Source organism: Bos taurus, chromosome 11 (genome assembly GCF_002263795.3).
Source record: "Bos taurus isolate L1 Dominette 01449 registration number 42190680 breed Hereford chromosome 11, ARS-UCD2.0, whole genome shotgun sequence".
NCBI classification, from domain to species: domain Eukaryota; kingdom Metazoa; phylum Chordata; class Mammalia; order Artiodactyla; family Bovidae; genus Bos; species Bos taurus.
The window spans coordinates 75,253,920-75,277,738 of NC_037338.1; the positions used below are offsets into that span (position 1 = coordinate 75,253,920).

A 23,819-nucleotide genomic window follows, 5' to 3' on the forward strand; every position below is an offset into this window, starting at 1 on the left:
GGGCCCATCTGGAAAATCCAGAATACTTTCTTGTCTCTAGATCCTTAACTTTTTTTTTTTTCTTTTTTTCTTTAATAGAAAATTATTTAATTAGTATACATGTGTTCCCCATCCTGAACCCTCCTCCCTCCTCCCTCCCCACACCATCCCTCTGGGTCGTCCCAGTGCACCAGCCCCAAGCATCCAGCATCGTGCATTGAACCTGGACTGGCATCTCGTTTCATACATGACGTTTCACATGTTTCAATGCCATTCTCCCAAATCTTCCCACCCTCTCCCTCTCCCACAGAGTCCATAAGACTGTTCTATACATCAGTGTCTCTTTTGCTGTCTCGTATACAGGGTTATCGTTACCATCTTTCTAAATTCCATATATATGCGTTAGTATACTGTATTGGTGTTTTTCCTTCTGGCTTACTTCACTCTGTATAATAGGCTCCAGTTTCATCCACCTCATTAGAACTGATTCAAATGTATTCTTTTTAATGGCTGAGTAATACTCCATTGTGTATATGTACCAGAGCTTTCTTATCCATTCATCTGCTGATGGACATCTAGGTTGCTTCCATGTCCTGGCTATTATAAACAGTGCTGCGATGAACATTGGGGTTTAAAACCCCCCTCATGGGGGTTTTAAACAGAAAAACCACAGGACCAAACATGTTCCTAGGAAGACCAGCAGGCTGCAGGGATGGGAATGAATTTGAAAGGAGGAGACTGAAGGCAGGGAACCCTCTCAGGAGACAACTGTGGTCATCCTGGTGAGATCAGGGGGCCGGGAATGAAGAGAGAGAACTTGGCCCTGGTAAGAGGAGGCAGCCATGGCAGCAATGTGTGGCCACATGGAGGTGGAAGGCGTGGGAGGACTTGGCTTCTGCCGTGGTTAGAGGGCAGAACTGCTATAAGGAACCCAAGAAGACGGGTAGGTCTGGGGGTTTATGAATGAGAGGGGCTTGGGAGACACTGGGTGGAGGGATCCTGTAGACAATCAAAGGCAGAGGTCTGGGCTGGAGGCAGATCTGGGGGTCGTGGTAGATGGTGGTGGTCACTATTACAGTGGCCTAACTTGACTTCCTTCCTCTGAAAATGAATCTTGCTCCATCCCCGCCTGGGAGGTCAGGGGACCGCCTTCTCCTGGCCCAGTGGCTTGGGCCGGCCATCTCTGCATCCTGCGTGCACTTGGTGCTGTGGATCCAGTCCCTGCCCCATCCCTCCTTCCCTTGTGCCTCTTCTTGCTCCATGTACAACAAAGTAGCCTGTCATCTGTCACTCGGCTGCCTTAGCTCTTGCTGGGCTCCCGTCTCCCTGCCCCATTTTCCCATCTGTGCTTTCTAGGTGGACTCTGAGCTCTCCTAAGAGCCACCTGCGTGTCTGCACTAACTGTGGGGGGCTCCTAGCACTTTGGAATCCAGGCAGTCCCGCTCAAAGCACGGATCCCAAATTCATTCCCATCCCTGCAGCCTGCTGGCCTTCCTAGGAACGTTTGTTCCTGTGGTTTCTCTGTTTAAAACCCCCATGAAGGAATTCCCTAGTCAGCTGGAGATCCCCAGGGCTGTGCTTGACCTCCTGTGACTCAGGGGCTCCCTTGGGGATCATGCCCTGCCCTTCTGCTCTGGACTCTGGCTTTCATTTCCTCTAGCTGTCCCTTCCAAGGGACTTGCCTTCCCTTCTGACAGGCGAGCGGTGGTTCCCTGTCTCCAGCCTGGTTTCCATTCAGTCCAGGTGCTCCCTCCCCTCTCAACTGCCAGAGCCGGGGTGGGACTCCTCCTGCTGCATTTGAGGGAGCCCAGGGCACTTGACTCAGGCACACCCTTCTCTCCACAGGGCCCTGGTGATGCCTGCTTGACCCTGCAGACTCTCGGTTGGCTTGGGTCTCCTGCAGGTGCAATGCCAGCCCTCGAGAATCCTCTGGTGCCTGATTTCTCTTCTCTCATCCCCCTTCACCTCTCTGCACCGTGTGAGCTGGTCCGACCTCCCTCTGCAAGGCCCGCTGGTTCTCACATGCTCCCACTGCTGGTTAGACCAGGCGGCCCCAACTCCCTGCTCCAGATGTCCTCCCTCACCAAGAGGGAGAGGGGCGGGAACCGGGGCAGGTGGGTTGGGCCCTACCTGCGCGCGGGACACGGGGTCCTTCTTGATCCACTTGATGACGGTCTCGTACACTAGCTCCTCGGCCTTGGTGTTGAGGCTGTCATTGGAGATGTAGGCGATGAAGTCGTCCTTGGAGATGCTGAGGATCTCCTCCTGGGCTGCCACCTCGGGGAAGATCTGCAGCGCGAAGGCCTTGGCCATGTGATAGAGCTCGCTGCACTGCATGGCCTCGGCCATGGCCAGCACCCCCAGGCAGTTGCTGGCCGTCAGCTGCTTCTCTGGGGGCAAGAGCACAGGACGGCACTGCTGACTGCAGGGGAGGGGTCCCCGCCCGTTCTCATCGCCTGTCTCTCTGAACCCCTCTCTGAGCCCATGTCCTTGTGACCTGCCTTCAGCATCCAGAGTCCCCATAAGCCCAATTTCCTGTGTCCCTGGAACTTCACAGCCATTTTCTGGGTTTTCCTCTGCCCTGTCTCAAACTGACTTTCCTGAGGCCTCCCTCAGCAGAAGGACTGAGACTGAGGTATGGGGTGTCAGCACCAGGCTTAGAGCTTCCTCACTGCCAGGGCATGAAGGAGGCCTGGGCTGGGGGCAGGGGTCACACCGAGGCTTAGGGTGTCTTCCGTAACTGTGACAGACAAGTCTGGGATCACGGACTTCTACTTCAGCGTCATGACAGCAGGAACACCCCTCATAAGCCCATCCACCATCTCCCACAGGGACTCAGCCTCACCCAACCTGACCTCCAGACCTGGGGTCAGTCTGGCCAGGGCTCCTGAAATCTGACTAATGGATCTAGACATGGCTGGGTCCTAGGAGGCCCTTTGCCTTTGTGGACTTAACTCTAGAGTCATAGTTCCTGACTCTTCTAGATGGTCCATTGCCCCAGAGTCACATCTTAGGCCCCTGGCCATCCCCTCACCTGTCCCCGCCCCCATCTCTCTCACTCCACCCCCAGGCTGGTTCTGGTGACTCCCATCTCTGTCCTTCCCTCTCCTGCTCTCACCCAAACTGGGCAGCTCCAAAGTGTAAAGCGAGCACGTTCTGTGGGTTGAGGCCTTGATGGAAGCAACTTGGTTTAGTGTTTAGATAACAGGGCTGTGAAGCCAGGGCATGGGGCTCCCATGAACAGACCATTCACACGGGCCTCTCAGCCCATTTGTTCTCACAAGACTGCCTGGGGGGCCCAGTGTGGCACCTCTGGCCCCCGGGGGAGCAAGGCAGAGAACCCCTCTGTCCACCAGTGAGCAAAGGCCTCTGCCCACAGTTATCCGAATGATCATCTTAAATCTGCTGGGAAATCCAGCTGCATCCCCAGACGACCTGGCTGGGCACGCACGGCCCTCCCCACTCAGGCCTTGAATGTTCCGTTCATTGGTGCTGCTGCCCGTGGCTCACCGAGAAAGGACACGCAGACTTTGCAGAAGGTGTGGAACTGGAACTTGCTGGCCGCCTCCAGCAGGGTCTTGGCGTTGGCCGAGTCGATGACCAGGGAGCCCGTGTACACAAACTCCAGCAGCAGCTCCAGGACGTCGGCCTGCAGGTTGGACAGGACCAGTTCCAGCTTCTCCCGGCCACATTGGCTGCCGTCTTGCACCGACCTAGGCACAGAGACCAGGGTGTCCTTACCTGCGGGCCCTCGGCCACGGCGCCGCCTCCTCACAGGGCTGGGTCTCCCTGCACACCTCGCTCACAGCCCTTCGTTTTAGGACTCAAGGGACACGGCCAATGACACACCTGAACCTAGCGACCTGACACGAGATCTGAAAGAGAAGAGTCTGACCAGAGACGCCAGAAGAACAGAAAACCCTGCTTATCACTACTCGGCATGTCCATGCAAAAAAAAGATGCAAATCAAAAAGCATGAGCTGTGGATGGGGACGAGGACTAGGACTGGACTTAAAGGGAAACAATACGGTTCGGTTCTGCTGCTGACCCTGGCGTCTCCGCCAAACACGGTCAGCAGGCCCAGGGCCCCAGGGGCCTGGCCTGCCTCGGATGGGAGAGTCTCCAGAGTGACTGAGGCTCCCGACCGGCCGTGATCACAGCCGACCCCTGGATCACCCCAAAGACTAAGGACCCCAAGCCGCCCCGGAACCCTGACTCCAACCCCACCTCTTTCCCCAAAAGCATATTGTTTCCTTTTAGGCATGGAAAGGAAGCCCTTCATGACATTGCTTTGAAACTGAGGACGAGACGAGATAGACGGACAGAATGGTTAGAGCCGGGAGGAGGGGAAGGGAACAACCAAGGACTTCCGCCACAGACAGCCAGCAGCCATGACCTAGGACCTGGCCCGGGGCGGGGCCCTCCTGCCACATGGAACACGGGGTCAGAGGTCAGAGTGGCCTGCGTGTAGAGTGTGCTTCGGGCTTGTGAACTGGGGGGAGCGGGGGAGGGACACAAATATATAAATATGTTTATATCTGGTGTCTACAGAAATACAAAACCATTACAAAGGCTCCTAAGGCTTGGCAGCTGCGCCCTAAAGCTGGACCTGAAAGGAAACAGATAAGATGAAGCAAAAATAACACCAATCAAGAAGTGACCAGGAGGAGAAACACCCAGAATGTTAAGAGTCAGGAGGCAGGGTTATCAGAGGTGGATCGGCTTGGCACCTGGTCTTGGCTGCTCTGACCTGTCCTGGTTCCCACACTGAGCCTGGTCCTGCCCAGGGCTGCATTCAGCCACGTGACTGGGAAATTACTGCTGCGTTCTCCCTGTCCCTCACCCCACCCTGAGGAGGCCAGGGGCCCAGACTCTTGTGACTGGTCCTTTGGATATCCCCGTGTCTGGCAGTGGGGGTGTGGAGGTGTGGGGCAAGCAAGCAGGCTGGCCCCAGGGAGGCCGACTCCTGTATGAGCCGGGCGTAAGGGGACCTGGGTGCCCCAGCTCTACCACCCACAGCCGGGCAGCCTTGGCCTCTCTGGCCCTCAGGCTCCTCTTCTGCAAAACAAGAAGACTGGACTGGATGAGGTCTAGAGTCCTGCAGAGCATTTCTGTGATAGAGGCTGGAAAATGCCTTCCCAAGAGACTCTGCTCTACATGACAGAACCTGAAATGCCGCCATTAGCACAACATTCTCTCTGGTCAGGCACGGGCCTCGCAGCGCCTTCACAACACAAATATGACCTGGCGGGGAACAGGTGAAGCTGTGAGTCTGCATCCAGGTCCCCCATCCCAGGGTACCATGCTGGTCCCCCTCCAGAATGGTTCATCCAACCAGGAGCCTGAAGGGTCTATTCTGCCGCAAGTCCTGGGCAGGCCCAGAAAGCTGAGTGGGAAGGTGTAGGCTAGATAGAGCGTCTGAGCAGAGCCCCTTCTCAAGCCCATAGACACACATAGTTTGTGTGAGTTTTAAAGTGTCTTAACGCACCTAGTCTTCAGCTGTCAGGATGGATTTCCATGCTTGGGTGACTTTGTTAAGTATAAAAATGGTTTATTATGGAATCACTTGAAACCACAGACATTCTGAACACCCCAGGCCTCAGGAGCTATCTGGTCAACCTCTTACTCTACTCTGCTTTCATTCCTACTTGCCACTTTCTGCCCCCCACCACCCCCAACACCGTCCTTCATGCTCTGGGGAGGTCACGCTAGGCCACAGCCAGGGCAGGGCTCATGAGGCCAAAGTAGGGCTGCTCCCCTTCTCCAGAGGCTCTCAGGCCCTGCTACCTAGCCCCATCTGGCCAGCTCTCCTGTCTCCCTGCAAATTCTCAGCACAAAATCAGAGAGGAGCTGAGGTGGGACTTTAGGATGTACACACACACGCATGCACACACATGCATTGAAATGCATGTGACACATGACCCTGAGGACCATGGAGACACCCTGTGGGGAGGGGTGTTGGGCAGATGGAAGGCCAGTGGAGCCCATGGCCCCAAGTGATGGGTCTGGTGGGACCTGTGTGGTTAAACTTGTGGGGAGATGCTTGTCTTGCCCAGAGTCTGAGCCAAGGATAGGTCCTGGGGACACGGTGCTGCCTTATGGCCAAGGAGCCAAGGGTTGCCCAGGGGGGCACAGGGGGATGTTGACCATGGCAGGTACTGTCCAAGGACTGCTGCTCCTGCGATGCTCAGCTGGGGCTCTGTTCCCCCACATCCCCCACTACTGGGGCCACCTGTGGAGGGGAGTCAGCCACTTGAGCAAAGGATCTGTGGGCAGTGGTTGGAGGTCCCTGGGGCCAGATGACAGACGTTGTGAGCTGAACAACCATTCCCCCTGGCCACAGAGGAGCACGTGGGGATGTCATGGAGACTTTTTTGGGTGGTGGAGTTCAAGATCTGGAGGAGGCAAGGCCCCTGACAGTGAGGTCTCCTGAAGCTCCCTTGCACAGCAGGTTCATAGTCCACACCGGCATTCCTGGGTGGCCCAGGCAGCTGTGGGGGCATAGGGAGGCCAGCAGTCACTCTCCTTCCCTGACCATCAGACTATCTTGGGATAGGACCCTGAGCTCTGTCGGCCTCTTCCCTCTGAGCAAGGACCCGCTGGAAGGCATTACCCTTGAAGGGTGGCCCTGATCACCAGTGGGGAGCTGTGTCCTCCCTAGATGACCATTCTGTCCCTGTCCTAAGCTGGCCCGTGGGCTCTGAGCATCCCAGTCCCCTCAGCCCCATGGAGTATCTGGGGAGCTGCTGGATAATCGGGGTCACGATATGACCTTGGAGAGAGGGGCAGCAGGGCAGGAATGACAGCCTTGGCAGGGTGGGGCTGTGGCCTGACACTGGGGGCAGGAGCATGGGAGTGAGGGGTAGGCTGGAGCTGTCCAGTGCACGCAGGGCCCACAGGTTCTCTCAGAAGACTAAAACTTCCTGGGGTCACCTTCTCCCAATCAGGGGTATGTCCCCAGGGTATGGGACACAGGCTCTGCTTGGCAGATCTTGGCAGATATGCTGGGAATGGCTTACCCCAGATGTTAGGATTTTTGTGACCCCACCATTAGCAATTCACTCTTGTGGGATAAGAACTGCCTTCTTTAGAATTCAGGACAGAATCTCATCCACCCCCACACACCTCAGAGATCAGATGCATTCATTCTGCAAGCTGGATCTGGAACTGCTGGGGCAGTGGGGAGTGGGGGTAAACACAGAGCAGGGATAGATGTAGATGGCCCCCTGCTCCACTCAGGAGGGTGGCCCCACCCAGGACTCGGGATGTGTGATTCTCTCTCTGCTCTAGTCACACTGCTGTGTTCTCCCAGGAAAGGGTTAGCCTGCCACCCACAAATGCCCAGCTCCTCAGGGAAGGAGGGAGAAAGGCACATGGCTAGACTACTGCATTAACTCTACTGGGCTCCCCTACATGCCAGGTCTGTGCCACTCAATTACAGAGATCCTTTTAGCTTCCCCCTGGAGAGGGGGCTGGAGTGAGAAGCTCAGCGTCTACACATGGGGCTTGTGAAAATCAACCTGCACAAAATTTGTCCATCTGTTTTCATTTACTATGAAAAGAGGAAAGAGTTCAAATGTACTGGTGGCTCCAAAGGCTTAGTGAGAGGAGAGAGAAGGTAGAATGCCAGGTCTCTGTCCCATTTGGTGAGATGCAGGGGCAATGCTCCTTTGGGGTTGGGCGTTGTCCCCCACACTTGTGGCAGGGAGGCAGGGCCTCTGCTGTCTCTAAAGAAGAACAGCCCGGTCCCCTCTGATGGGGCCTGCAGCCCACCAGGCCGGTGAGTGCAGCCAGTGCCCCTACTGGCACCAATGGTCCCCCAGAGCTCCTTGGCTCCTGGGGGAAAGTGAAGGGACTTCTTCATGAAAGGCAGAGCTCAGTCCTTCTCACTGGGGTTGAGAAGTGACTCTTGACGCAGAAGGCTGCCTCCCCAGGGCCCCACTAGGTCTTGTTCAGTCGCCAAGTCATATCTGACTCTTTGCGACCCCATGGACTGCAGGATGCCAAGCTTCCCTGTCCCTCACCATCCCCTGGAGTTTGACCAAGTGTATGTCTAGGTCTAGTCTGCTCAAAACATCCTCCTTCCTTCCTGACACTGGGGCTCAGTCCACTGAGCCTCTGTCCTCCTCTCCACTCAGTCCTGCTGGTGTTCCCCTCTAGCCTGGGCGCAGATGGGGCCTGGTTGTTACGCAGCACTAGGCTTCATGTTATCCAAAGACAGGGCTGCAGCTCCTTTTCCTGCTGGGCTTTCACCTGATTGTCACGGGGACTCAGAGTAGGCATAGAAGGATGATTCGACAGCCCTGCCATCTCATCCTGGGCTTTGTGCTGAACTTCCCCATGGCCTTGTGTGCTCTTTTCCCAGCCTCTATGAGCCTCCTCCAGCCCTCACTCCAGTGGACACAGCCCCTCCTGGGTACGGGGGAGAGGGCTTGTCTCATGGGGGCAGGGGTTATGTCTTTTCTTGGGCAGATTCTGTGGCCAGTTTACAAGCATTTCTAATATATGTGCACATACACACACACAAGCTCTGTGTCCCCTTTTCTTGCACACTTCTACACTGTCAGCTCTGAGATTTTACTTCCCCCTTCCTTACAAACTTTGTGCAGGGGTAGAAAGGATGGTTTTGTTCTTCCCTGGGTCAGAAAATGGGTGTTCACGCTCTTCCAACAACACGAGAAAACTCTACACATGGACATCACCAGATGGTCAACACCAAAATCAGATTGATTATATTATTTGCAGCCAAAGATGGAGAAGTTCTATACAGTCAGCAAAAACAAGACCAGGAGCTGACTGTGGCTCAGATCATGAACTCCTTATTGCCAAATTCAGACTTAAATTGAAGAAAGTGGGGAAAACCACTAGACCATTCAGGTATGACTTAAATGAAATCCATTATGATTATACAGTGGAAGTGAGAAATAGATTTAAGGGACTAGATCTGATAGATAGAGTGCCTGATGAACTATGGACGGAGGTTCATGACATTGTATAGGAGACAGGGATCAAGACCATCCCCATGGAAAATAAATGCAAAAAAGCAAAATGGCTGTCTGAGGAGGCCTTACAAATAGCTGTGAAAAGAAGAGAAGTAAAAAGCAAAGGCGAAAAAGAAAGATATAAGCATCTGAATGCAGAGTTCCAAAGGATAGTAAGAAGAGATAAGAAAGCCTTCCTCAGAGATCAATGCAAAGAAATAGAGGAAAACAACAGAACAGGAAACACTAGAGATCTCTTCAAGAAAATTAGAGATCAAGGAAACATGTCATGCAAAGATGGGTTCGATAAAGGACAGAAATGGTATGGACCTAACAGAAGCAGAAGATATTAAGAAGAGGTGGCAAGAATACATAGGAGAACTGTACAAAAAAGATCTTCACGACCCAGATAATCACGATGGGGTGATCACTGACCTAGAGCCAGACATCCTGGAATGTGAAGTCAAGTGGGCCTTAGAAAGCATCACTACGCACAAAGCTAGTCGAAGTGATGGAATTCCAGTTGAGCTATTTCAAATCCTGAAAGATGATGCTGTGAAAGTGCTGCACTCAACATGCTAGCAAATTTGGAAAACTCAGCAGTGGCCACAGGACTGGAAAAGGTCAGTTTTCATTCCAATCCCAAAGAAAGGCAATGCCAAAGAATGCTCAAACTACCACACAATTGCACTCATCTCACACGCTAGTAAAGTAATGTTCAAAATTCTCCAAGCCAGGCTTCAGCGATACATGAACCGTGAACTTCCAGATGTTCAAGCTGGTTTTAGAAAAGGCAGAGGAACCAGACATCAAATTGCCAACATCCGCTGGATCATCGGAAAAGCAAGAGAGTTCCAGAAAAACATCTATTTCTACTCTATTGACTATGCCAAAGCCTTTGACTGTGTGGACCACAATAAACTGTGGAAGATTCTGGAAGAGATAGGAACACCAGACCACCTGACCTGCCTCTTGAGAAACCTCTATGCAGGTCAGGAAGCAGCGGTTAGAACTGGACATGGAACAACAGACTGGTTCCAAATAGGAAAAGGAGTACATCAAGGCTGTATATTGTCACCCTGCTTATTTAACTTATATGCAGAGTACATCATGAGAAACGCTGGGCTGGAGGAAGCACAAGCTGGAATCAAGATTGCTGGGAAAAATATCAATAACCTCAGATATGCAGATGACACCACCTTATGGCAGAAAGTAAAGAGAACTAAAAAACGTCTTAATGAAAGTGAAAGAGGAAAGTGAAAAAGTTGGCTTAAAGCTAAAATTCAGAAAACTAAGATTATGGCATCTGGTCCCATCATTTCATGGGAAATAGATGGGGAAACAGTGGAAACAGTGGCAGACTTTGTGGTTTTGGGCTCCAAAATCACTGCAGATGGTGACTGCAGCCATGAAATTAAAAGACACTTACTCCTTGGAAGGAAAGTTATGACCAACCTAGATAGCATATTCAAAAGCAGAGACATTACTTTGCCAACAAAGGTCCATCTAGTCAAGGCTATGGTTTTTCCAGTGCTAATATATGGATGTGAGAGTTGGACTGTGAAGAAAGCTGAGAGCTGAAGAATTGATGCTTTTGAACTGTGGTGTTGGAGAAGACTCTTGAGAGTCCCTTGGATTGCAAGGAGATCCAACCAGTCCATTCTAAAGGAGATCAGTCCTGGGTGTTCTTTGGAAGGACTGATGCTGAAGCTGAAACTCCAATACTTTGGCCACCTCATGTGAAGAGTTGACTCATTAGAAAAGACTCTGATGCTGGGAGGGATTGGGGGCAGGAGAAGAAGGAGACGACAGAGGATGAGATGGCTGGATGGCATCACCAACTCGATGGACATGAGTTTGAGTGAACTCTGGGAGTTGGTGAAGGACAGGGAGGCCTGGCGTGCTGTGATTCATGGGGTCGCAAAGAGTCGGACATGACTGAGCGACTGAGCTGAAGAGCATGAGGGCTTCAGTTTGAATCCCAGATCTGCTGGTTACTTAGAATCCCTTGCCTCAATCCCTTCATCTGTAGAATGGGGCACCTGCTCGTCAGGTTCAGTGTGGAAACATCTCAGCAGGTCTCCCTGTGGGCTGGGTCTCGCCCTTGTCAGAGGAAGACTAGAGTTTGCAACTAAATAAGGGAAGATGAAGGGCAAAAGGCTGCTGCAGCCTCAGCAAAGGTATAAACCCAGGTGAAGGAGGAACAGGTGGGTCCAGCCTGGAGGCTGGAGAATGGGGCTCTGGGCTGGGGGCTGCTAGGGGAGTCACTGACAGGGCTCTGAGCTGAGAAGGCTGGTCCAGAGGACACTCTGATACCTGGCTCTCCCACTCCTGGTCCAACTGTCATCTTTATTAACTGCAAGCCTGAACATGACACCCCCAGGTTTAGAACAAAGCCCTGTGAGCTGGCACCTGCCTTCCGCGCCACCTCGTCCCCTCCTTCTTCACTTTACACTTGGCGTTGCAGGGATATCTGCTCACCTGTGCTGCCATCACCCCCCTGCCATCCTGAAGCCGTGAGCTTGTCTGCCTGGCCAATTCCTCTCTGGGTTCAAAACCCAGGCCAGATGCCACCCCTATCCCAGGGGCCGTCTCCAAACTTCCCTCCCTTGTGGAGTCAGGCAATTGGGCTGGGAGCCACTGACCCTCCTCTGCTGCCTTCATCCTGCACTCCCAGTCACACTTTACAGTTTCTTCCTCCCCGAGCCGTGGTCTCCCCAAGGGCCAGCTCCCATCTCATCCAGTGGTTCCCTGTACCCAGGAGGGGCTCTTTGCTTGCTTGCTGGGTGAAGAGTAGGGAATGACTGGGCTCCCCATGTCTGGTCTGTGGCTCCAGGTGAGGGCCTCGTACTGGGGTTGGGGCTGATGCTGGGTCGGGTCCTCAGTGGGTTCAGAGCAAGGACTGCATCACCTGTGCCAGGCTAGAGGCTGGAAGGAGGCCAGCCAAAGCCCCCAGGCCTGGGGTCCCAGGCAACAGAGGGAGGGCCCCTGCCCCTGACAGGGCTTACCTATGCCCTGGGGAAGGGCGGGGCCAGGGTGTCGTGGCCCACAGATCATCCCCACACCTCCGCTTGTGTTAGTGCAGCTGTCTGAGAGGAAAGACCCTGCGTGGGGCTTGGCGGGCAGGGCCTTGCTCTCCTGCTGGGTCATTCTGTCTACCGCACACTAAGTCTCGGGGTCACAGACTCGAGGAGACAGACGTGACATGGCAATGGCAGATGCTCCCTGACCACTAAGAATGTGAAATACTCAAGGGTTTTACACGGCTGGGAGGGAGATCATCTTCCTATAGAGTCTGCTTTCGTCCCCATGGAGGCATCTCCTGGCCTCTGTGGGCAGAAATAGTGACGTGTGCCCATGGTTAGGACGAGAGAAGTAAAATTTTAAATACCTGCAAATTAACAATGGGAATTTTTCTTGGCTGCATCTTGCCTCTTGCAGGATCTTAGTTCCCCCACCAGGGGCTGAACCTGGGTCCCCGCAGTAAAAGTGCCAAGTCCTAACCACTAGAAAGTGAAGGTGTTCATTGCTGAGTCGTGTTTGACTTGGTTAGTTGTGTTTGACTCTTTGCGACTCCTTGGACTATAGCCTCTGCCCATGGGATTCTCCAGGCAAAATACTGGAGCAGGTTGCCATTCCTTTCTCCAGGGGATCTTCCCGACCCAGGGATAGAAGAACCCAGGTCTCCCGTTTTACAGGCAGATTCTTTACCACCTGAGCTAGACGGCCTTGGAATTTTCTGGCATTGTGATTTTGAACTGCAGGGCATTTCTGGGTTCTGCTGTGGCCTCCTCTCCTGCTGAGCGACCCTCCTGTATGCTGAAGACTCAGCCCTGTCTCCCCAGACCTCAGACCTCTGGCTGCCTACCAGTCATCTCAACTTGGGTATCTTCAGGCTGCTGAAACTTGACAGGCCAAACACTCAATGCATCACCTCCCCCAGCTCGCCCCTGACCTTGGTCCATGGACCTGCCTGTCTGTGCCTGTACTCAGGAAGCCCTGCCCATCCCCTCACCATCACCTTGTGCGAGCAGGAAGGAAACCTGAACATTATTTGAACCAACCTCCTGTTTTACAGATGAGAAACCCTGAGGCCCGAGGGAGAGGACGTGACCTGACTGGGGTCATAGGACAGAGTCAGGGGTAGAACCCAGGTCTCCTGGCTCCCAGCTCTGCTCAGCTCCTGCATCCAGCCTTTCTGGTTAGGGTCACTGAGGCCCATCCTGCAGTTCTCCCATCTGAGGGTGGGCATCTCTGTTCCACTTACCCTGACGGGCTCCACACCCTCAGAGCAAGCCCAGGGCTCTGGCCTGGAGGTCAGGGCCTGCCATAACATCCTACCCTAGCTCACACTTCTCTCTGGGAGGGCCATCTCCTCATCCCCACTGCTCATGACTGTCTCTGTCCTCAGCTTGTTATTCCAGGCAACCCATCCTTTGCCTGAAACATTTTAAAACATTGTAGAACATTCTTTGCATTCCAGAACATTCCAAGCAACCCATCTTTTGCCTGGAATGTTCTTCCTTCTTCTTTTCGGTCTGTCCAAGAAGCCTTCACTACTTTGGGTTCCCACCTAGCCGTGTCTCTTCTCTGTCATGTGCGAGCTTCTGGCTTTACATGTACGGTCTCTGACAATAGTCAAAGAGCTCCTGCACTCCCCTCGCCCACATCTTTCTAGCCCAGGGCTGGGCCATCGCTAAGTACCAAGCTGCCCCTGTATCCTGCCCCCTCTGTGCTCTCCAGCGATCTGGAGCAGGGACCAAGGCCGAGGATGCCGGTTTTGCAATCCAGCGGCCAGGTGCCGGCCACTGTCAGTTGAGAATTTGCCAAGAGTGGCAGCACAAAGACCTCCTTTGGCCCGAAGAAGCCACTGGCCATGCCCCTTCACCCCAGAGCTCGTGCCCCAACCCCTGTGCTCGGTCAGAGAGAACCCAAGCACCGGGGGCGGGAGAGCCGAGCTATCCATGGGACTGGAAGTCACAAAGAGCCTGCCCGTTCCTGCATGGCTGGGGCCAGCGCGGCTGCGCGGGGCTTGCACGCCAGGCAGCTCAGCTCGAAGTGAAAGGACACAACAGATTGGAAAGGAGATGCCGGCCAGTGTGCCATCCTGGAACAAAACACAGTCACTCTGGGGTTAGTTGGCAAGTCCAAACACAGCAGTGGGAAGCAAGCAGAGGTCTGTCCTCCCACTCTGAGCACAGTCCCGGCTCAGCGTCCGCCCCGGAGAGGCTGCAAGGCAAAATGAGCAGCGGCATTAATCTGCTGATGGGTGAGAGAAACAGGAGCGTTACCCTGGGCCGGCCCCCTCGTCTGCTGTCCCTCACTAAGGCGCTAGAAGGTGGCCCCTGACTTCTTTGCAAGGGTATGAAGCAGACAAGGTAAAAAAAAAAATCAACATAATGGAAAAAAAAAAAAAAAAAAAAGATGCTCATGCACCATTAAGACTCATTCAGGTAGAAATAGCCAGGGCAGAGGGTAGGAGGGGAGGGGAGCAAAGGCTGAGAGAGACCGTGTTTAGGACACACCTGGTCTGTGCTCAGAAGGGCTGGCTTAGGCTCAGTGTACAAGTATCGAGACATGCAGTGTGAATGAGGCTTTGGCTACAAGTCAGTTCTCCCTGACTTGGGCTGTTGGAAAAGCGGCCCCATGGGTGCCTCGTGCTCCTCGGTGGGGGACGGTCTGGTCGCTGTGCTGTCCTGGCATTAAGTTCACTATCGACAGCAGTGGTGATGGTGCTGGGGACCTGTGCTGGCCCAGCGGGGGCAGTGTGCAGTGGTCCCTTAGAGTGGAGTCTGCAGTCCTCCTAACCTCAGGGAGGGCTTGTGAGCCACTGAGAACGCAGGATCCTCGAGGGTGGGGTGGAATGTTGCCTACTGCTGGCAGAGGCCCCCCAACCCCAGGGACCAGCGAAGCTGTGTGGGATGGGCTGGGGACAGTGGCTGCTCTGAGGCTGTGTGTGAGAGGGCACTGGGAGGAGGAGGGGGAGGAGAGATGGCTACTGGCTCTGTGACAGGGAGTCACGCTTCAGGAACCTGTAAGAGAGGGGAGGAGAAAAGCGACACAAAAGCGTCCTACAAAGGAACAGACCCGACCACAGCTGGAAGGAAGGCAAACCTTTGAATCAGGTCCTTGAAATACAAGCTGCAGGAAGCTAGAACATTTTGGTGGACTTCAAACTCTCTGCCTTCAACAACAATTTTCAGGTCTGTAAACGCTTTCACTCTGCGCTGCTGGTTCAATTCCTTCAACATTTCTGCAGAACAGAGAAGACAGACAGGGCCAGGTTCCCATTAAGAGTTTTTTTTTTTAATTAAATTTTTTTTTTCAAGAAGTAGAGAAATAGGAAAATACTTGATACTGTTTCTTGGCAAGACTGGCTCAAACACTGACAGTCAAAAGAAGTCACAAACAATGCGTAAACAAGCAGCAACTGGGAGGGGTCACATAATCAAAGGAATAACGACTTTCAAAAGCAAAAAAAAAAAACAAAAAAAACAACCAAACACAAAACAACAACAAAAAAACCCAGAAACTAAAAAAACCAAACCCAGAATTGAAAGGCTGGGAGAAAAGTTTCCCATACCGACAATTGGAAACACAGAGAATACATCATCATAGACAACTGAAAACTGGAATTTAACTACAGAACAAGTTCTCCAAATGCCAATGAGTGCCGATGTATCTGATACCAAGTAAAGCATGGCATTGTGATGTAAGATGGGCTGGATATGGTTCAAAGGAATAAAAACCACAAAACCTGCAAAAACAGCGTCCCTTACGTTAGATACTCACAGCCATGGCTGGGGCGAGCTCCTTGGGGAGGGGCCCCCAAGAAAGTAGGGGTGGAGTGGGGGCCTGATGAGCACCTCCCTTTCACACTTCTGGGGCTGATGTGGGGGTTTGGGGGTGAGGGTGGGGAAGCAAGCCAGGGGCAAGGATAGTCTATACCTCCTCCCACTTCCTGAGTCATCCTCTCAGGACCCCCTCCCCTCACTGCGTCTTCAGCACAGGAGAGCCTGGCTTGCAGCCCCAGGAGGTTCCAAGAAGTGGCCTTCCAGCCTGACGCACACCTACCTTGGTCTGGTGTCTTGGCCACCTGGGCCCGGCACAGAGAGTGCCCCAGGTGCTTGGGCTCCGAATGTGGGCATGTCAGAAGCTTCTCCCAGACCCACTTCAAGGCTCAGAGGAGGGAAGGAGGAGAGCCTAACAGCTATTCTGCTTAGTTTATATAAACACTCTCACTTACAAAGTTAAAGCCTTCAGAGGAGCAACACTCCCACCAGCCTTGCCCAGCCTGCCTGCCCCCCAACCTGACCTCCTCCTGGATAGAGCCTGCCTATAGCTTTCCTGGTAGCTGGACATCAGAGGTCCAGATTCTTGGGCTAGAATGACCTAGACTATTCAGCAGCTGAATGGGAGAGGGTGGTCTGCAGAACTGAGCCCCATACTCTAAGTCCCCCACTGGAACCTCGAGCCCCCTGGGTGAGTCTTTGCAGCACCCTGGCTGGTGTTCTGCAATTACCCTCCAGTGGGCCTTGCTCCAGCCTGACCACTCATCTCTGTCCTCCTGGGCCCTCATCAACTGCCTGCCACAATACCTGCCGAGCCCAGCTCATTCTCTGACATTTACCAAGGCCCTGTGCTTCCTGAGCCTCTGTTTCTATGTCTGTAAAATGGGGATGGAGGCTCCCTCTGTTCCATTCCCAGAACTTGGTGAAGATCAGATGCTCACAATCAGGGATGGGCAAGAACTTGTGGGCTTTGAGGTCAGCCAGACCCTTCGAGAGGACACACTGGGAACTCAGGGGGTGGGTACCGAGGGCTTGGGCAATGCCAAATCACTGTCCCTCACCAAACCAACATCACTCTGAGCTGGGGTCGCCGCAGGGCACCTACAGGAGTGTGTGTGTGTTGGGGAGGGCATTCATTTGCTGGGGACTCTAAAGGCTTCCATGGATGTGCTCCAACCTGGAGCAAGGGAGACCAGCAGGGCGCAAAGCCCCAGGTGGAGGGCAAGGGGGACATGGTGGGGCGGATACAGGGGACAGACACAAGGCCTGGGGGAGAGACAGAGATGTGATGGGAGGACAGCAGGGGGTCAGATCTCAAAACCCTGTGAGCCAGCTTAACGCTCTGGGCAAAAGGAAGTCAGCAGGGGTTCTGTGCAGGGGGTGGCCAGGGTGGATTCCAACGGTCATGGCAGAGGCAGCGTGCAGGGAAGGAAAGCACCCTGTGGAGAGAGAGCTGGGCCTCAGAGCCAGGACTGGGGGAGACCCTGAACTCTCCTATCGGTGTGTGACCTTGGGAAAGTTACCCAGACTCCCCAGAACTTCCATGTCCCCTTCTGGTGAAAATTAATGGCACTATCCCACGGTCAGCTGTTAGCCCTGAGCTCAGCACATGCTAAACACTCAGTGGTGGTAAGTTCGATGTTTTTGTTGATGGTGGTGATCACTCTGCAATCCAAGTGAGAAGTGACAAAGGCCTGAGCTATAACGGTGACAGAAGGACCAGAAAAAAACACAAGTATTTAGGCCAAGGGTACCATGGCTCCAGTATTTTGGTCATCTGATGCAAACAGATGACTCATTGGAAAAGTTCCTGATGCTGGGAAAGATGGAGGGCAGAAGGAGAAGAGGGAGTCAGGATGAGATGTCTGGACAGCATCAGCGATGCAATGAACACGAACTTGGGCAAACTCCAGGAGATGGTGAGGGACATGGAAGCCTGGCGTGCTGCTGTCCATGGGGTCTCAAAGAATCGGACATGATTGGGTGACTGAACAACAACCACCACAGCCATCAGTTCTGCAGGAACCATAACGGGGTTGGGGTGCATGAAGACCACTTCCCGCTTCTGGGGGGACCTCGGGAAGGGAGAGGGTGATGAATTCAGCTGCGGGGATAAGGTTGGGGCCGTGGGACACCTGGGGAGAGTTGGCACTGGGGACCTGAAGCACACAGCCTGCTGGGGTGGACCCGACTCAGGAAGAACCTGCAGGGTTGGGCTGGGTTAAGGCTGAACTGCTGTGTTCGTATCGCACATTAGCTCCACAAAAGAGCCCCAGCTGAATTTATTCCCAAACTGTGAGCCACATGGATGATGTCACCTTTTGGAGTGAAATCCCATGGGTTGATCGGGTGGGGGGTACGGAGGAGAAAGAGCTCTGGGCTGGAATTTCTGGTTCCTGTTCCAGCTTTGCCACTAATTGGCTGGGTGACCCTGGGCAAGTTGCTCCAGCTTTTGGCACTCAGTTCCCCCAAGCACCATGGGCATGTGCTCTGGTGGCCCCAGTGGTCACTGCATTGAGAGATGGATACGGCCCCAGACGCCTTCTGAGTTAACCCTGCTCAGGCAATGGGGAGAATGCAGGGCTAGCTGCACAGAACGCCACGCCTTCTGGGCCCAAAGCATTCTGATTGTTTTGGAAAATTTTCCTTCAAACTAAATTCCCAGGGATGATTTCATCTGCAGCCCCGGCCCCAGCAGCGATGCCTGCTCCCCAGGCTGGATCTGGGAGGTTCTTGGAGAGCCAGGTCCTTGGAGCTGTGGGCGCTTCCTACCCTCGCTTTGCGGAAATCTAGTTTTAATAGCTGGGCAAGATTACTCAGGTTCAGGAGAATTTTTCAATTTATGAAAGGGCTCACCAGGGGAGTCCTTCTCACAGCAGGGCCCCGAGTGCATTGGGAGTATTGATCAGTCAGTACGTGCTTACTGCTGCTGGCTGAGTGCCCAGCTGGAGAGCGGGCATCTGGGGACATGGTGACTGAGGATCCATGGGAGGAAGCCAGGATGGGCTCTGGGCACAAGCTGCCCCCCTGCCTACCCTGTCTTGGTACAGGAAACCCTTTCATGTCTGAAGGGCTTCAAGGCCTGTGAGTTCCTGGAGAAGCCTTCAGACCAGCCACATAGTGCCCAGCTTGGGTGGTCTGCAGGCCTCAGGGCAGAGCCTGGCAGGGGGTATGTCTTCAAATTGGATTCCACCGCAAGCAGAATATGCCTCGACTTGTGAAGGAGGACAGGCCTTGACCTCAAGGTTCAAGGCTGGCATCAGGAAATTGTTTCCTGGTCTTCTTGGCTTTGAGTGGGGACCCCACACCCTTGCCTTGACCACCCAAGTGGCTCCCCTGTGCCCTCCACCTTGCCCCTCCTTGGGAAACTCCCTCAGCTCAGACCACCCAGAAGAAAGCATGGGCCCACCTGTTCACTAGGCTTCTCCCTGCTCCTCCCTTCCCCTCCCACCCAGTCCTACCTCATTTACCACCTAGAAATCTCTGCACTGATTCACTTCTGATCCCGTTCATATCAGCGCCCCATCGGAGCTGCCATCCTCTCTTACCTGAGTCCCTGCAACAGCCTCCAAGTCTGTCTACTCTTTTCTGACCTGTTCCCCCTCCAAGCCCCCTCCACACAGCAGCCTGACGTCAGCCTCTGTTTAAGTATTTCCATGGTCAGCCATGGGAGCCAGACCCTCTGTGATGTCTCCCTACCCCACACCCAGCTCCTCCCCTCTCCGTGAGCCCTTCACTCCCCACCGAAGCCTCACTGAACCCCAGGCAGGTCCCCCTCCATCCTTCACTCGTCTCTTTGCCTCTCTGCTCAGGTCTTTCTTCCTCCCTGCTTCTTTGGCCTAATCGTCGTTTTCCCTTGCAATACCAGTTAAGGTATTATTTTTGTCCCAGGCCTCATTGCCTCTTTCCCGTATTCCCTCCAGATTTCTTGGCCCTCCACTGTCCTTGGCATCCCGTGCTTACTTCTTTAGAGCATGCTGTGTGTTGTAATTATTTATTTACATGGATGTCTCCTGCACAGGACTGTATCTTATCCTCAACACTTAGCACACGGCCTGACATATATATACAGCCAGTGTGCAAGATTGCAAAAATTCTTTGCAGCCCCTTCCATCAAAGGGTAGAGTTATTTGCCCCACCCTTTGAATCTTGACTGGACTTGTGACTTCAGACCTGAAAACTTGGTTGAAAGGACACTCTGTGAGGGTGAGCCACAGCCTCAAGGGGCTTTGCTTGCTTTTGCTTATTTTTTTGGGGAATTCACGCCCCCACCATCATTTGATCACTCCTGGGCTACTTCTGTTGGAGGATGAGAGAACACTTGCAGCAGAGGTGAGCCTCACAGATGAGCCATTTAGACCAGCCAGCCCCTGTCAAGATCAGCTGAGTCTGATCCAGGACACCTGAGCCCAACCTGAACAGTGCTGTGCTTATTGTTCTTAGTCGATCAGTCATGTTTGACCCTTTGCGACTCCATGGACTGTAGCCCGCCAGGCTCCTCTGTCCATGGGGATTCTCCAGATAAGAATACTGGAGTGGGTTGCCCTGACCTCCTCCCAGGGATCAAACCCAGGTCTCCCGAATTGCGGGTGAATTCTTTACTGTCTGAGCCACTAGGGAAGTGGTTGTTGTTTTAAGCCACTAAATCTTAGAATTATTTGTTATGCAGCAACACCTAACTGATATCGAAAGCATGAATAGATGATGAACTCAAATGCTCAGAGAACTTCCTTTGTGTCTGTTTCTCCTTTGCTGGTTCAGTTTGAAGTTCATTCTTTCCACTGTTGTTGTAAAATTACCATCCTAACCATTTTAAAGTTCAGCTGTGTTAAATACATTTTATTACTCTACGTTATACGTTTAACTGTTATATGTTATACATTTTACTGCTGCGCAGGTTTCATCTTGCTAAACTGAAATTCTGTACCCCTTAAACAACAACTCCCTGTTCTCCTCTTTTCACATCTTTCTGTCTCTATAAACTTGACCGTTCTAGGTATCTCGTATAAATGGAATTGTGTAGTATCTGTCTTTTTGTGACTGACTTATTTCACTTAGCACACTGTCCTCAGAGCTCATCCATGTTGTGGCATGTGTGAAAATGTCCTTCCTTTCTATGGGAAGAACAGATAGGCTTCTTTTCTTCCTTTTTAATTTTTTTTTTTTTTGACTGTGCCTCTTGGCTTGTGGGATCTTAGTTCCCCAACCAGGTATTGAATCATTGTATGTACTGACCACCTTCTGCTTATGCATTCGTCTGTCAATGGACACCTGGGTCGCTTCTTTCTTTGAGCTGCTGTGAAAAGTACTGCTGTGAGGCTAATTCTTTTTTTTTTGAAACCAAGCATTTATTTATTGATACCTAGTCATAGACATCTCTAAATTCCTTGTCTCAAACTTCATTTAACTTGATTAGGGTAACCCAGCTCTATGAATCAAGCAGCCAGTGGCATCAGAGAGAAAGGAGACGGCAGACCCTGAGAAGGGTCTGTCTCGGGCTGGAGGCTTTGCTTGTTTGTGTGTGTTTTTTGTAATGGAGGGAGCTTTATTTATTTCTTTAATTTATATGTCACACTGCACGACTTGTGGGATCTTAGTTCCCTGATCAAGGATTGAACTCAGGCCGTCAGCAGTGAGAGCTTGGAGTCCTAGCCATTGGATCACCAGGGAATTCCCTGGATGCTTTGCTTAGAGAAGAGCGAAGCCACAAACAGAACCAAGACTGGAGATGAATTTGCAGCCAAACTTCTGCATATTTTTCACCAAACGACACAAGTTATTTGTCAGAGACTAATGGGCTCGTTCCAGCTGGACTGGAAGGGCTGTCTGAGGTGGTAATAAAGAGGAAGAGATGTCAAATATTAAAAGGCAACGAATTTCAGTGGCTTTGCAGCAGAGAAGTCCATTAACTTAGAGCCCCGAGAAAGGTTGTGCTGCCAAATAATTTTTTTCAGAGCTCAAGTAAGAACCCAGCTAGGTGATAAATGCACCCGATTCCATTGGTCTTTATGACACATATTTGATAAAGGATCTGAAACAATTATAAACTCAGAGCAGTTGTGAAATATACTGAGAAAGCCCAGCAAAGGCTGTGTCACGCACACCCAGCGGATAATTTATTCGGGAGCAGGAGCCCGATGAATGTCGACACCATGGGGACAAATGGTGGCTTTACACAAACACAGCCTCCTGCTGCTTCTTTCACAGGCAGTCAGGGAGTGGCTGGGCTGCCAAGCGGGACACCGCTCTTTCACTTTTCCCCTCCTCCGCTGTCACATATACACATCTCCGCCTTCTCCTTTTACAAAGAAGAACTGGGCTCAGAATCAGTCTTGAGAGCCAGCTGGGTTCCAGCTTTCTGGTAAGATGGAATGAAACCTGTGGGCTGCACGCCCAGCCTGAGTTGGAAGCATAGGCCTTCTCCTGGGAAGTCACGCTGTCTTAGCCCCACCATCCCGAGGGCAACCCCTCCCTGGAAACGGGATTCTCTAGAGAAGCCTTCCTGCCTGACTCAGTGTTTTAGTCAGGTTGTCTGGTTGTCCAAATGGAAATTCCTGCCATTTACCTGAAAGGGAACAAAAGCCCTAAGAGCAGTCACCACCTCCCAGCAGCCTGCCTTTTCCAAGTTGTCCAACCCTGGGTGACAGATATTTCTCAAGCAGTGACATTTGGCACCCAAGGTCCTTTCTGTCCCTACAGCCCCTGCCCCAGGGCTGCACACCTCTGGGTGTTGGTTAAGCCTTTGCTGGGCAGAATGAAGGTTAACTTCCAGTTGGAACATCCTCATGGCCTCCAAGAAGATATAAAAATCATCAAAAGTTTTCTCCTTAAAATTTCTGGAAGCCCTCCTAAAGCTAACAGGGACATCCCCTTCTCTTCCTCTGTCTCTTAGATTTGAGGACTGACCAGAGGCAGCTGCCAGCCTGGCTGTGGGGGAAACATGACTGGGAGACTTAGGTCAAGCCACAGAATCACCATGATTGCCCTGTGACCTTGAGGAAGGGCTCTTTCCTCATCTAGAGACCCACCTAGGCAAGGAATGCTTGATCCCTCATTGCTAAACTCCTCCCAGTGACTCCCAGAACCGTGTAGGACCTATTCTTAATCTTTGTTTATAGCTTTTATTTATGTCCCCACACCCCTCATCTCTCTCTCTGAATTCATACCCACTATGTCCTGTTCCTTCACTTTGGTTGTTTCTTTCTGACCCTTTGGCCAAGTATCCCCCAACCCTTGTTTTCTTAAAGTCTCATCCATCCCTTAAGCCTCAGCTTAAATTTCATCCATTAAGAATTCTAACCCAGTTCCCTGATCACAGACCCCTTCAGTGGTCCCATGAGACTTTGTTGGTGACTCAATTGCAGTAGAGATTCCTGGCTGCCTAATTCCAGAGGAATGCCTACCTGTCTGTCTCCTTTCTAGGGTGTGATCTCCCAGAGGGCTTGTTTCTCTGCAGCCCCTATACCCCCTGAACACTTGACACCATGTTTTGCACGAAAAGTTCCTCTCTGATTGGAATTCAGGGTGTGTTACAGACCAGATGCATTCATGTTCTGGGTGGTAAGAATAGCTTGCCCAAAACATGATCCAAATGAACCATTTGAAATGTCACACTTCTGTGGAATCAAAGGGAAAGAATGTGAAAACCAAACCCCTTCTAACTTCAGGAGACATGAATGTTAATAATAATGATGATGACCCCATACTTTGTATGGCATTTCTGGCTGCTCAAGCATGACTGCACTCACTGGGTCCTCCTCAGGGAAGGGTTTATTTTCTTCTGTCCCAGCTTCTGTGGCTTTGAAGAGCCTTAAAGGCCCTCCTGGGAAAGACTGACTAGCCCACCAGCTCTGTTGAGCACAGGTGCAGCCTGGAACCCTCAGGCAACTCTTCACAACAGGGAGTTTCGCACACAGTGGCCAGAGAGAGGAGGTCCCCTCTCAACATTCGAGGGTCCCAGCTGCCTGGATGGTAAGATCTGCCCACATGTAGGCCAATAACTTCACTAACTGCTCTGGCCTGTGACCTGGGGATAAGAGTCAAAGGGAATGGCATTTTGTTTGGGGAG

At 52.4% G+C, this 23,819-nt stretch overlaps 1 protein-coding gene across 2 annotated transcripts in view; it reads right to left on the minus strand.

Annotated features, from left to right (window-relative positions):
- The window catches only part of KLHL29 (kelch like family member 29), a 332,208-nt gene that overhangs the window by 13,418 nt on the left and 294,971 nt on the right, over window positions 1-23,819 (minus strand). For both annotated transcript variants that reach the window (NM_001164494.1, XM_005213022.5), the window contains 3 exons: window positions 15,075-15,213; window positions 3,490-3,692; window positions 2,110-2,369 (listed from right to left, as the gene is read on the minus strand). In NM_001164494.1, the coding sequence (NP_001157966.1) occupies window positions 2,110-2,369; window positions 3,490-3,692; window positions 15,075-15,213 (602 nt within the window). The remainder of the gene's footprint in view (window positions 1-2,109; window positions 2,370-3,489; window positions 3,693-15,074; window positions 15,214-23,819) is intronic.